This window comes from Juglans microcarpa x Juglans regia, chromosome 5S, assembly GCF_004785595.1.
Source record: "Juglans microcarpa x Juglans regia isolate MS1-56 chromosome 5S, Jm3101_v1.0, whole genome shotgun sequence".
NCBI classification, from domain to species: Eukaryota; Viridiplantae; Streptophyta; class Magnoliopsida; order Fagales; family Juglandaceae; genus Juglans; species Juglans microcarpa x Juglans regia.
Window position 1 is genome coordinate 30,052,939 of NC_054603.1, and position 14,430 is coordinate 30,067,368.

General features: G+C 35.8%; 1 protein-coding gene across 1 annotated transcript; it reads right to left on the reverse strand.

The window, feature by feature from the left end:
- Positions 1 to 4,653: 4,653 nt before the first annotated feature.
- On the reverse strand, positions 4,654 to 6,587 carry LOC121267891 (probable aquaporin PIP1-4). Its single transcript, XM_041171996.1, has 4 exons — positions 5,905 to 6,587; positions 5,502 to 5,797; positions 5,270 to 5,410; positions 4,654 to 5,016 (listed from the first exon to the last, which is right to left on the reverse strand). The coding sequence occupies exons 1-4, from the start codon at positions 6,236 to 6,238 to the stop codon at positions 4,924 to 4,926; spliced, it is 864 nt and encodes a 287-aa protein (XP_041027930.1). The 5' UTR covers positions 6,239 to 6,587; the 3' UTR covers positions 4,654 to 4,923.
- Positions 6,588 to 14,430: the final 7,843 nt, after the last annotated feature.

Here is a 14,430-nt window from a genome sequence, read left to right on the forward strand (position 1 = left end):
TATATATGTTTAAACATTATATAATGTTTGAACTTTAATTATGACGTTCAAACGAAATATCGTTCGAATCGAAGTTATTCAATCGAACAAATAATCCAACCCGTTCGAACTTCTTCATCACGAATGTGTAAATTTGATCGTTCAACCGACTTTTTGGAAGGAAATAAAACCGTCCAAAAAAAAATCCGTTCAAACACTATACAACGGTTTTCTCCATTTCATCCTACAGAACCTTCTGGTACAATGATATTAGAATAAATTTGCGATACTTATTTCTCACCTCAAAAATTGCTTTGAGATGAAACAGTAACTTTTTAAGATAAAAATAAAGAGACAAACTGTTGTAGGACCGTCAGAGCCATATGAATATAAATAATTCATTCAAAAGTATTGTACATGCATTTTGAACATAAAAGCAAGATGGTCACATAACCCATGATTTATGGTAATGGTGATGCTGTGCTCATTCATAGTATAAACAGTAAAATAATTGAGAAAAATAAAAACAAAGAGAGAACAAACAAATTTACGTGGTTAACGTTAAGAATTAGGTACACGTGTCTTGGAATGGTGAAATCTACTCCGTCATAATATTTAAAAATACAATTTTTTATGTCTACTCTAAACTCTTTCGTACCATTTTCTTGGAGAAAGAGATCAAGACGGAAGGAAAGAAGGAGGAAGTTGGTGAACATAATCCCATACCATTACAAAGTAAACTTTTTTTTTTTTTTTTGTCGTCTAATTCCCCAGTTTTTGTGTTTTATGTCCATTTCCTTTCTTAGCTACTAGCTATGATGACCTGAGCCTTGTGTCCAGACAGACCACAATTTTTGTCTCGTCCATTTTATTGAATATGGCGGGCTTCAATTTGCCATAGCCTCTTATATGAATTTTGAGTAATGCTATTTTTAATTTTTATTATTTTATAATTTGACATTAGATTATAAGCTTATAAATAAAATATATTAAATAGTATCTAATCATCTAATATCAGATTATAGAATAATAAAAAGATGATAAAAAAATAATGACGAATAGACTTATTTAAGAACTTTAGGACAGTTTGGTTTCATGATTTCAATCTATTTCATTTTATTTTATCTTAATATTCAACTTTCATTTAAATACAGATAGCTTTTAATTTTAAATTTTTAAGTTTTTAAGTTTTTCATGTAATAATTACTTAATAATTATAAATTTTCTAAATTTTCAAATAAAATATAAAAAATAATTTAACTTTTTTAAATTTCAAAACAAAAATATTATTAAAAAATTATATTCTAACAATATTTTAACTTTATAATATTTTTATTCAATTTTTTCTCTTTTCTTTTTCAAAATCCCATAAAAAATGTTAACTTAAAATATTTTATTATTATTTACAGATTTTTCATTTCATCCTTTTTCATCTTTGTAACGTTGGAATGAGGTTAGTGTCCAAAGGAGGTTAGTCTTCAACATATTTCTATCCCCAACCAATACGCTTGAATTTATGCAGTTGTTGGCCGGTTAAAAAATATTTGAGTTTGGCCGGGTAACTGAGGACGCATGCATGGTAAGTTTTGTGACATGTTTCTTTTAAGTTTTTTTTTTTTTTTTTAATCAAGCTCAAATAGTATATTGATTGTTTTTACATCTAAACTAATACTTTTATACAATAATATAAGAATCCAATAGTAAATTAATAGTCAAAATTAGATTGATTTTCTAAATCTAGCTTGTTTAAGATTATATTCAGCTATAAATTATAAAGAAATAATATTTACAGTCATAGAATGCGTAAGCGCTGTGTACTTATTTTAAAAAAGTGAATAAATATAATATTCACATAAAAAATTAATTTTTTAATAATGAACTATACTTTTTTCTAAAAGAAGTGCACACCGAGTGCATAACCCATAATTGTATTTAGCATTACTTTAAATTATATTTTTGACGTCCTGATTCTACTTGTGAGGGTCTTTTGCGACACTAACGGCTAATTGTGCTATTAGTATGACAACTGGTTCACCAAACTTGGATGTTGTGATGGAACCAGAATCTTGCCACAAAAGTGATAAATTGTTATCCACTTAATTAGAAAAAATGCTGAATGCAACCGATCCACACAACCGGTGTGTTATCGGCATATCATTTTAATGAAACGGTGTGTTTCATTTAAAGGAGAGATGAAAATTGAGAGACCAAATGGGGAGGTGGGACTGAGACGGTGTGTTTCAATTAGTTTTTCAAAACATACCATTTTGATTGAGTGAAATCGAGAGGCTTCTCCCTTCTCACTAATGAATAATGATAGAGTTACTACCCATTTACAATTCAATTTGTATTTGATTTATTTTTAATTTTTTATTTTACTTAATGATTAAAGAAGTGGATATTAGTAAAATTATATATTTTTTTAATTTTTTTTTAGTGATTAAGAATATTAAAAAAATACTTAAAAGAAACGGAACTCAGCAACCTCTGTTCATTCACCATGCCCCAATCTTTTTCTCACAGACCAAAATGAAACGGAAGGTGATTTCAATTTCAAACTCGCAACATCATTCTTGTATAGCTTTCATTCCCACTTACTTCAGTCTTCAGCTACTTCCTCGACCTCCAACTTTTTTTTTTCAAACCTCCGTTAGCTTTGTTTTATTCTTGTATTGTATTGAGATTTACCCAGGATTTAAAAAAAAAAAAATCGATATAATCCATTTTTAAAGTCCGTGTAGCAATATTTGATACCCCACCACCAGCATTCAGCCCCTTTCATCTTCCAACTTATTCAAATCTCTCTCCAGCCCATCACTACTTTTTATAAATGACAATCCATTTACCATCATTTTGGGCAAGAGTGTTCCAGCAATTAAAAAAAAAATCCTCCAAAAATTAAATGCTTCACAGTCAGTTGGTACCTCGCGTTCTTCAGTCGAAATGCTTTGCAGTCGAGCACCGATTTGGATGTTTTTGAGTCACTTGAAATCTTCTGTAGAAATGGATTTGGGCATTTCTCAACCACTCCAAATGCTTTGCAGAAATGGGTTAGTCCTTCCTTCTTTCTTTCACTCTAGGTTTCAATTCAGTCATTTCTTTCTTCGGTCGCTCTTCTCCAGATACTGGTTCTTCTTCAGTCGAACACATGTTTTCGTTTTGTTTCATTTTTTTTTAAATTACTGTTAGAAGCTGATGTGGCAACTCAGTTACACGGCGCTTCCACATGGTCGGTTATATGTAGAGGAACCACTTAATTAGGGCCGAAACAAACTAAAGGCTTTTTATTCTTTCCGATAGACCAAAATAACTACAAATCCTTGTACTTATAGCCACGCACTCCTAACCATGTACGTAAATTTATTTTTATACAATCTCTGCGCTCCTACCTTAATAACCTAAATAAAATATAATAATACTAGGTACAATTTACAAATAAACAATCTTCAATCATGCCTTTTATTAAAAGGTGAATTAATTCCACTAAAAGATAATACTTTTTTAAAGCAATAAAGCTACCAAAAGCAATAGTAACTCTTCATACTTTAATTAAATAATAAGAAAAATAGTCTTCCTACAAAATAATTACGCAAAACCAATTTTATAAATTGATACAGTTTGATGTGATTCGTCAATTTATAAAATTATTTTTATTATAAAATAGATCTAACAGATCCTATAAAATTAAGTCAGTTTGTATGATTATTTTTATATAATTTCTTTATGAATATAGCAGTAATCAAATAATAACTCTTCCTAAAATAAAATACAAACTTCAATCCACTTCTTGTTCTACTCCACTACGAATATCCACTTCGTAGAATACTTTTTAGTTCCGTTTCCATCATGCTGCTTCTGCAACCAGGAATGCTGCTACCGCTGGCGAGATCACATGAATGATCGTGTCTAGGTATATATGCCGTATGGCGCCAGATAGTCCTTAGATATGCTGTCTAGTACATTACAGAAGTCTATCATCATATATAATTGTTCATGATTAGTTGGTTGGGTTTTGGGTGGTCCATGCTGTTGGGGTAGGTGGGACTTTGGGTACAGTTTCCAGGCCTGGGAATGTTCAGGGTGTGCTTTTTTGAAGAGGGTGAATAATTATTGGGGTTGGGGTGGGGATTTGTCGTGGTGTGTATTGTTGCGTGACAGCCAGCTCTGGTAAAGGGTATTCATTGCAAAGAGGAGAAATTCCTGAGTTTGATCTGGGGTTATGTGAAGGCAAGACTAGTGAAGGTGTAGAATGTCACGAATCCATTCGAGCATGGTTAGATTGGGGTTGGATAATATATACCAAATGCCCAATGGCTTTCTCTCCGCATGATTCAATTAGCAAAAGGCTACAGAAGGAACATGTGATCATCTTGGGGTTTTGATTCTTTGCTGCACAAAGATGGGCAGTGGTATCAAGTGGATTGCTAGTTAATGGTGGTATGTTACTGGTGACTTTGGAGTACTGCTCTAAACAAGTGTCTGTTGGCTGGAGTACTTCATTAATTGCTATACTTTTTGGTCTCACCAAATCAGCATTCGCATGTTTTTGGGATTTATTGAGCCTGTTTTTTGTGACTCTTTGTTGATGTAATAATGCATGGTTTTCCTCCATTGAGGATTTTCGTAATAAAATTTGCTGGATTAAAAAAATAATATCAAGGGGAAAGAAAGAACTTCACAACATTAATATTATTGGGTTAATGGAGTGCGAGAACGTCTGAACATCTGCCATTCTTGAACACATACATATGACAAGCAAACCCCGTAGAGAAGAGAAGTCGGGTGAGAAGAAACCACCAACACCTAAGCCTGATTAGTTTTGCTTGCTTGTCCGTTTTACATGATCTATGAAGACGAAAATACAAGAAGAAAAACCCAGATCTGCCCATTGGCAGGATACTCACTTTAAGTTACCAATCAACCATGTTGCAGGTCCTTGCTTCATCATTTAGACTTGAATGGAACGGCCCTGATCACCATCTGATGATACAAAGCAGCAAGTGCTGCCCCGATGAATGGTCCTACCCAGAATACCCACTGCACCAGAAAATATTGACAATAAACCGTTAGTGAAATTCTGTAACAAATCGGCTCTCCTGTTTACTAATGGAAGTGATCAGCCCTGCTCCTCTGATATGAGTTACTCATGATGTGCTTGTGAAACTCAATCGCAAACCAGAACATTATTACAGCTAACAAGCGTATTTCGGGTCTAATTAGCTCATCATTTTCAAAGTTTTGTTCGTGTTGATCATTCAAAAGTACTAAAAAATGATAAAAGCGTACTTACATGATCATCCCAAGCTTGGTCTTTGTTGAAAATAAGGGCTGCCCCGAGACTCCGGGCTGGGTTGATACCTGTCCCTGTGATGGGGATGGTGGCCAAGTGAACCAGAAATACAGCAAACCCAATAGGCAGTGGCGCCAAGATCTGAAAATAGAAGTCCATTTAACTAGTCATGAAACTTTCAAAGAGTAGTTTTATGAAAAAGAAATGCATATCCGGGAAAGATTTTGCTTACAGGGACGTGGGAATCTCGGGCATTTCGCTTGGCATCGGTGGCGGAGAAGACAGTGTAGACAAGGACGAAGGTGCCAACAATCTCGGCTCCAAGGCCATCACCTTTAGTGTATCCCTTGCTTATAGTATTGGCACCACCACCAAGCCTCTCGTACTGGGTTTTCTGGAAGCCCTTTACCACACCAGCACCGCAGATGGCTCCCAAACACTGCATTATCATGTAAAACACCGCCCTGGTCAGCGAGAGCTTCCTTGCCAAGAACAGCCCAAAAGTCACTGCAGGGTTAATATGACCACCTGCACAAAACCCCACACAATTGTAAATCATACCCAAAAACAACGAAGAATTCCTTTGAACTTATTGTATAGAACCGGTCTTCATTTTTGTTTTGATGCCTTGTTACCTGAAATCCCAGCAGTGCAATAAACAAGAGCAAAGATCATCCCACCAAAAGCCCAAGCAATGCCTTGAATCCCCACCGAAGAACACTTTTTCGGTGATCTGGCCACACCCATCACTGTCAAAACAGTGATGTAAAGGAACAAGAATGTGGCCACAAACTCGGCTATGCCAGCCCTGTAAAAGGACCATGATGACAGCTCTCCAGGCTCAAAGAGCGGTGCCGGAGGTGGCTCCTGGTAGTCCTTGACGTCTTGGCTCTGAGCAGTTGTTCCAATAGGTTGCCTCTCCCTGTACCTATTTGCACCCAACCTCACATCTTCATCTTTCCCCTCCATTTCCTTTCTTTCTAGCTTCAGAGACCTAGGCTGTGTACTCTCTTCAATGTCTTTTTGGTATTCTGTAGGCTCGTGAAAAGCTTGGGTATGACTGAATATCAAGCAAAAGGCTCACAAGTTACAAGTGAAGTAGCGATAGGAGTGGGGTATTTGTAGCGTGAGTTTGGGACAAAGGTTGGGAGGTCTTGATTAGCTTTTGGAGTTTTCTCACTGATTAAAGAGAGAGAGGGAGAGACAGATCAGAGAGAGAGAGAGAATAGAACTGTACATTGTCGATCGTGACTTCCCACCGACCTTTCTCCGTTCATTCACCTTGTGGAAAAAAGAGAGATCCCTGCTTCGCTTGTAAATTGTAATTAATCATATGGATAGACATGAATGAGTGTCCTTTATCTGTCTTCCTCATGTGTAACTCTCACTTTGCTTATTTACCTTGCAACCATTCTTGACTTCGAATTAAAGTTTTGGAATGATGGCAAATTAGGATGATTGGATGAACCACTATGAAGAGTTGGTGAGGGATAGTGGCAGTAAAGAGGTGCACGCGAGAGCTAGCTGTTCTTAATTAATATGTTCATAACGGCTACTTTCCAAATTATCTATCCTTTTAACACCTCAGTTTTTTAATCTGTAAGAGCTTGTTAAAGATAAATCCTTTGAATGAACATTAGGTTGTGCTTTTAAAGCTTATATAATGTACTATAATGACATCTTAATTGAATGGGATTTAAACTCACACACACACACACGAATAAGTTGTTCGTGAGCTGCCTTTAATTGAGTGAAATTTCATTCTATGATAGATAATTGAGTGAGCATTTTATTCAAAAATGTTATTCTTAACATAGAAATACTTTAGCTACAAATGTAAACTCACAAACTGACGTAATTTGATGTAGTATGTCATATTGTGAAGTTACTTTTATATAGAAGTAAATCTAACATATCATATGAAACTACTTTGATTTGTGATTTTATTTTTATAAAATCTGTTTGTGATTATAACACTTATTTCCTTAAAATCAATAAATAATAGATGATTGCAAACACTTGAACCCTAAAATTAAGTTTTAGTTGGCTAATTATTCGATAATTATATTTATTCTAGATATATATTGATCATTCCTGGCCTATCATCTTATTTATAATGAGGCAGTGAAAACCCTGGGATCGATAAAGCTAGCTGGAGTATATTTAACAGTGCTAGCCCATGAAGTAGCACTGCATATATACCCTATCTGGCTTCTACAAAATATGCCAAAATAGCTTAAAAAGTAATTAGTAACGTGATTTATAATGAACATACATTTGCAATTCAAAACATGGGATAAGGCTGAGAACATGAATATTGGTGACAGATCCAATTTTATATATATCCATTACTATATTGGCCATTGTCTATTTTCACATGTTTATCGGGAGGATAATACGGCAGCACATACGCTAGCTAGAGATGCTTGAAAGGTAGAAAGTATTAATATGTGGTAAAATTGTATTTCAGACTGTATTTCTCAAATCATATAACTTGATAATTGTCTGTAATTGTTTTTTCCTTTTGATTAATGAAGTTACGATTTTTATGAAATAGAAATTCTTGTATTTCAATCACTTTATGATATTATTCATTGAGAATGAGTGTGGTTGATGATGTTGGGAAAAAGGAAGAAATATTGGTTACTGGTGATGATGATGAGGAGCCGACCATTGCTTGAAAGCCATAGAAGCCATGGAATATAAGGTGGCCAATTGACAGCCACAAACTTTTAAAGTTTGCAAGACCGACTTTTGCCGTCCCATTTCTGAATTTCATGCGCAGTCCGCGAGTCATGGCCTAACGTGCATCTCGTTGTCCCTGTCCCGAATGAACAGTACTGCTTAGTTATTCAAATTAAAACTTCCAATTCTCTATTGTCCAAGTACTTTATACCGAGACTGAATCTTCATATCGTTTTGAGACAATTTTCCTAGTAAACCAGGGTCAGTACAGAATCGACTTTCAGTTGTCTAGCTGTATGGAGTGAGCATGCCACCGGGTGATGCCAATAGAGAAAGTCTCTTATGTCAAAGTCAAAGTTTTTTTTCTTGTGTTCTAAGGAGAGTTAAGAGAGCAAATGTTTCGCCTTACCCGATTATGTTTACATGAGTAATGATTTATAGAGTCATAAATAATGCAAATGTCAAACATTCATTTTGAAAATGAAAAATCTTCTTGCAAGCGAGTTTGCACACCAATGCTAACATGTAAAGTATCCGTTTAATAAAACGATGCGAATTGAGACGAAAATGATTTTCGTAAGACAAATGACATTCTTCTTCTTTCGAAATTTTCCTTCTTTTATTTTTTTTTTAATAAAAAAAATCATGTCAGCATTGGTACATGGTTTGGTATGCCAAACCGCTTGTACTTAGCAAAGTTTGAAAAGAAAAATAGTAGAGCTCAACATTAAGAAAATTATTTTTTGTGTAGGTTCCCATATTTATTCAATTTCTTCAAAAGGAGTGCACGACGCTTCTATACTATATGATATCAACTTTTGAAGCGGGTATATGACGCCCAGGTCCCGAATGAGTCGGGAGGTTACTCCTTATCACTTAAAAATCATAAATCACAATTCAGATATAAACTCTAAATCTTCAATTACTCATAGACCTCATTGTTTTAAACAATTTACTCCAAAATAACTAACTAAGAATACGACAGTCTCAAAAAAATGCCAACTTTCCCAAAGTACTAAGTCAACAGAACAAAACGAAGCTATTAAATAAAATTCTACAACAACAACTACCCTATTTGTATTTAATATACTATGCTCACATAACCTTAGCCATGTTTCCTATTCTTGAACTTTTGCTGAAGTATCCAAAATATCTGAAAATGTTGTAGAGATAAATAGTGAGTTATCAACAACTCAGTAAGCAGAGAACATATACTAGCATGTAAATATAAGAATTTACAGAGTACAGTATGTAGAACAAAATATTTTCTAGAGTTACCATACAGAACAAAACATGTTTTCAAACGTAACAAAGTGATGGTTTTAAGACACATAAAATCTAGAGTACTTTGGCATAACATAACCTGAACATTATCATCACATCAAAACATAGCAACTCAAAGAGCAGAGACCATGTTTTACCCCGTGCTAGGATTGTGCTATCCCCAATGGCCAAACAGAGTAGAGGCAGAGGTGAAATATTTCTTTTATTACTCTCGGAGTCCCAAGTGTGCACATAGGAAATACCACATAAAATTACTTTGTTTTCAAAGTGGGTACACTCAGAGACAGAGAAATTGCTACCAACCCAAACCGAGTAGAGCAGAGATAGAGAAAGAGTCAGATTCAAAATCAGTACACAATGCCAAAGGTTTTCAAATGCCATATCAAAACAAAATAGAGTACCAAAACATAATCAGATCATTCTAACATACTGAAAACAAAAGTCAGAGCATCTTTCTAAATCAATGCGCAATTTTTCAGATTCTTAATATCGTTTTTTTTCAGATTTCAAAAATAGCAAGACAAAATTTAGCTCATGTCTACACAATGCATGTTAGAAACAATTTCTTTTCCTCATACAGATTTCATGAGTAATGCAAATAAATGACCGAGGTTATATTTCCCAAGTTCTCATTTTATAACAAAAAATTCATAATTTTCAGAAAAGCCAACCTCAGTCTAAACCATTTTTGTAATGCCTAGCATAGGAACCCCGCTTACATGGACTTTTAGCTTTTTCAGAATTTCTCCACAATAGTACTGAACAAAAATCAATCGTCACCCATAAAAATAATCACGTAATTTCTATAAATACCTGAAATTAACACATTTTTCAATACTTGAACTTGAAACGCTAAGTAACCTATTTACTTAAAAATCTAAATTTCTTGAAACCATAAATATCATCAAATCTCGAATGCATCAAGTTTCACTCAATTTCCAATGAAGACAAACTCTAAATTCTTTAGACCTTAATACCAACTGCCATTTAAAAACCTTAACTATTTTATGTCAAACAAACTTTGGGACTAAAATGAAGTGAGTAGAAACTCAAAAAAATAACATACAAATTTTTTGTAATCATCTTGAAGCCCATCATAAAATATGTCCAATATGGAACCATTCTAATGATAAGGGCGTTTTGAAAAATAACTCATAAACATGCATGGGTATTTGGGAAAAGCATGGAAACAGAAGGAATTTGAGATTATGAAAACTACCAAACCAAAATCGTGCGACAAGGGGGTGTCCAAACTCACCGAGAGAGGAGGAGAGTCACGACGGCCGATGAGGTGGGCAAAGATCTAAGGTGGTAGGTGCGGCGGCACAGAACACAGAGAGAGAGAGAGAGAGATTTGATGAGAAAGAGAGATGTGAGAATGGAGAGTGAGAGAGAGAGAGCATCACAACGTGAGGAAAAGATGTTATCGAGAGTGAGGGCGGTGACTTGAGGCAACGGCAGTGCAGTACAGTGGCGATGGCGTGGAGGAGGCTGGCAGTGTAAGGTGACTTATTTGAAGCCCACGATGACCTCCAATGATGCTCTGTTTTTTAGAAGTAAAACAGAGTTGCATATGGTGGCCAAGCAAATTGGATTGGTTGTCAACATAAGGACACGAGCATGGAGTTGGGCAGTGGAAAGGCGACTTTTGTTTTGCGAGGGAGGTCTCGTCACGTTGCTCGGGCTATTGTGCTGTGAGGTGGAGGCCATATGTGTGTGCTGGTGGTGCAGGGATGACGTTGTGGGGTGGTTGGGTTCACGGTTTGCCAAAAAGCTGACAGTGCTCGATGCTTCTTTGGTGTAGGGTGACAACGATGTGGCAATTGGCTTCTGTTTGACTTCGGGGTGGCAAAGGTTGAGCAGTGGTTTGGGCACGGTGATTCAGGTGGTGTAATGGCTTCGTCAATTGTGTTGGCGAATGGGGGATGAACATGTCGTGGGTTGGTTTCTATTTAAGGACACGAAGGGGCTGGGCAGCATAAAGGGCTTGGCTTTGGGGAGGTTACCATAACATGGTGCATGGGTTGCAACAGTTCATGAGGGGGGAATAAACATTAGGATGGTAGTTGGTTTTCACTTATTAACAACGTGGAACATTTGTTTCGCTGAAACAAAAATCAAAGCGGTGGAAAGTTGCTGCCGTGTTGTTTTCCCACGTAGGGACGTGCATGCTGGCTGTTGGACGTGGAAGGAGTGGTACTGCTGAATGTGGGCTTTGAGGCGGTGGCAAGTTTACTTGAAGGAAAATTACATAGAAGGTGCGACATCATTTACATCCATGGCTCTAAATATACAGTGGTTTGAGAAATTTTATCACAAAGGGAACTCTAGAATTTTAACTCTAGTGTGCTTGAAATTAGACACGTTAATGGGCTTGGATTTCAATAAATAAATTGGGCCATAATCCTTGTGTCCAAAATAAATCTCTCATCCAACAATATCTTCAACGTCTAGAAAAAAATTTATTGGGCCAAGTTCTAATTATTCTAGCCCCGACTTGGTCCGTGATTTATTATTTGGGCCTTTGTCCAATCAATGAGCCCAATGAAATCCATACTATGCAAAAAGTAATTTTTGACCTCATAAGCATAGCTTATTGGGCCAAGTTCTAATTATTCTAGCCTCGACTTGGTTCGTGATTTATTATTTGGGCCTTTGTCCAATCAATGAGCCCAATGAAATCCATACTATGCAAAAAGTAATTTTTGACCTCATAAGCTACTATGAAATTACTCATTAAAACTCAAATAGATTTTTCATACATAAGCCCAAAAATATTTAACAAACTCGAGCTAGGCCCAGGTGTCACAAGGTAGATCCCAAATTATACCCTCCTGACCGTTGGCAACTTGCTGCGTTAATACTTTTATACCTCATAAAATGTTATCTTGATTGTAGGCGGCTTTGTACGTTGTCAACTCTTTGGCCCGTTTGATATTGAAATGAGTTGAGATAAGTTGAGTTCTTTGTGGGAAGTAGTGAGTTGAAATGATGGAGTAAGTTTTATGGGGCCCACCTACGATGAGTTTAGATGTGCTTATTAAAAATTGAAAAATGTTGTAGATCCCACGTGTAATGAGGTGTTGAGTTGAAAAAAGTCGTGAGTTCTACGTGTAAAGAGATTTTGAGTTGAGTGATATTTAATGATTTAGAAGTTGTTTGGAAGTTAGGATAGGTCTAAACTAGAACCCAAAAACAAAGCCTTATCATTCTAGCTTCTTGCTTCATTACCTTGGGCCTTGGATCACCTGTATATGATTGGGTTGGGCTTCCCAAAGTATGGGTTAGCATGTGGTATATTACGTCTTACTGTGTCAGCATGGCCCAAACAATCCACTTCATTACAATAAACAAATACTAGTTGCTAAGGCACCATGATCAGCTTAACAAGTACATTTCCTAACGAGTTTCACATCAAATCGGCATGGCCCTTGGGTGTTTCTTCCAATGAAACTGTGAAATGTGAGCATGCCATCTAACTTCAAATACAGATACCCGCGTCAAACGGAATCTCATTTCAACATCTTATTTCTTCATCTCTACAATCGAACAAACAATTGGGTCTTACTTCCAACACAAAACTTCCTCGACAATGAAGGACGTCGCTGTCACAATGCCACCTCCTCCAATATATTTTTTCTACTATGGAAGCACGATCGAGATAACATTGGCTCCCCAAATAAAAAAATTTGACAGAATACATGATTTGTAGTTCTCGACTTTGAAGTCACCGTTCCCTTCTTGTTCGAAAGTGGAGGTCTCTAACTCTGCAACCTTCACTACAACAAAAATTCATTTTTGGGACGATTTTTATTTGGAACAAAATGAAAATCGTCTCAAAAAATGAGATGTAGGAATGAAATTTAAATTTCATTCCAAAAAACGACAGAAGGTGTTTATCGCTCGAACATGTTTGAACTATATCTAGGGATGAAAAATTTTGTCCCTAATAAAATAACCATTTGAACATAAAAAAAATGTTCGAACAAAATAAAATAAACATTTGAACAGATATTATATATGGTCAAACGACAATTTGGCACGTTAAGTGACAAAATTTAACGGAACATTGACTTAGCGTTCGAATGACATACAACAGCGTTGGATTGTCAAGGTTAATCAATGTTTGAACAGATATTATATATGATCGAATAGAAAATTAACAAGTTAAGTCACTAAACTTAGAGGGAGATTGAGTTACCGTTCGAACTAATAGGATAGTCAATGTTCAAACGTAGAATACAGAATTCGAATGGTAATTTGTTGCATAAATATATTGGCGAGAATGCAGAAATGTTCTAATGGTATATATTTCGTTCAAACGGTAACATTAACTTTATAAAAAAATTCAATTAAAGAATGTATATAACAGAAATCAACAATTAATTTCAAAAAAATCACTCATAATTTATTTAATTTTAGAAAATAAAAAATATTGTCTATACAAAAAAAAAATACAAATAAAAGATATAGAGATGGGCATGTCTCTACTGACCTAACTCTTTAACGACATCCTCAACTACAGCTAGGCGTGTCTCTAGCTATGTTAACCAAGTATTGATCGTGACCTATGTCACAGATATGGCATCAATATCTATACGTAAGTTAGAGATGTTAGTATTAGTCTTTGTTCATAAGTCAGAGATAGTACTACGGATCTCCGTACGTACTGCATCAATCAACTACAATATCGGTGCGCGAATTTTTGGACGCACAATATCTGCAATCTCGTCATGAGTAACAGTGTGTGATGCCTCGGCCAATGTGGATGTATCACCAACCTATACTCCACGATCTGTCGAGTGTATGTCTCCCTGAGTATCAATCGGCCCTAGAATTGGAGTACGAAGACAAAGTCTCAAGTGTCTCCTTCTTCGTGACAGGGTAGAGGAGTTGATCAATCCAATCGGCTCCCGGACATGCTCAACAGTATCTGGCAAGACCCTAGCATGTAGTACAAATTGAGTGATCACGATCCCAAAAGACAATATATCTATCGTAATGTAGGAAGCCTTTGATCGAATTCTAATGAATATATAACCCACTAAGTCGATAGGCACCCCACAATCGACACGTATCATAAATTTTTTTCGATCCATGCCAACTTTTGTCTTATCCTGTCGAGGATCAATGTTGTTGGTGATCATTAAATTCAAGATCTTGAAAAGCCAGATAAATCAGCATGTTTAATG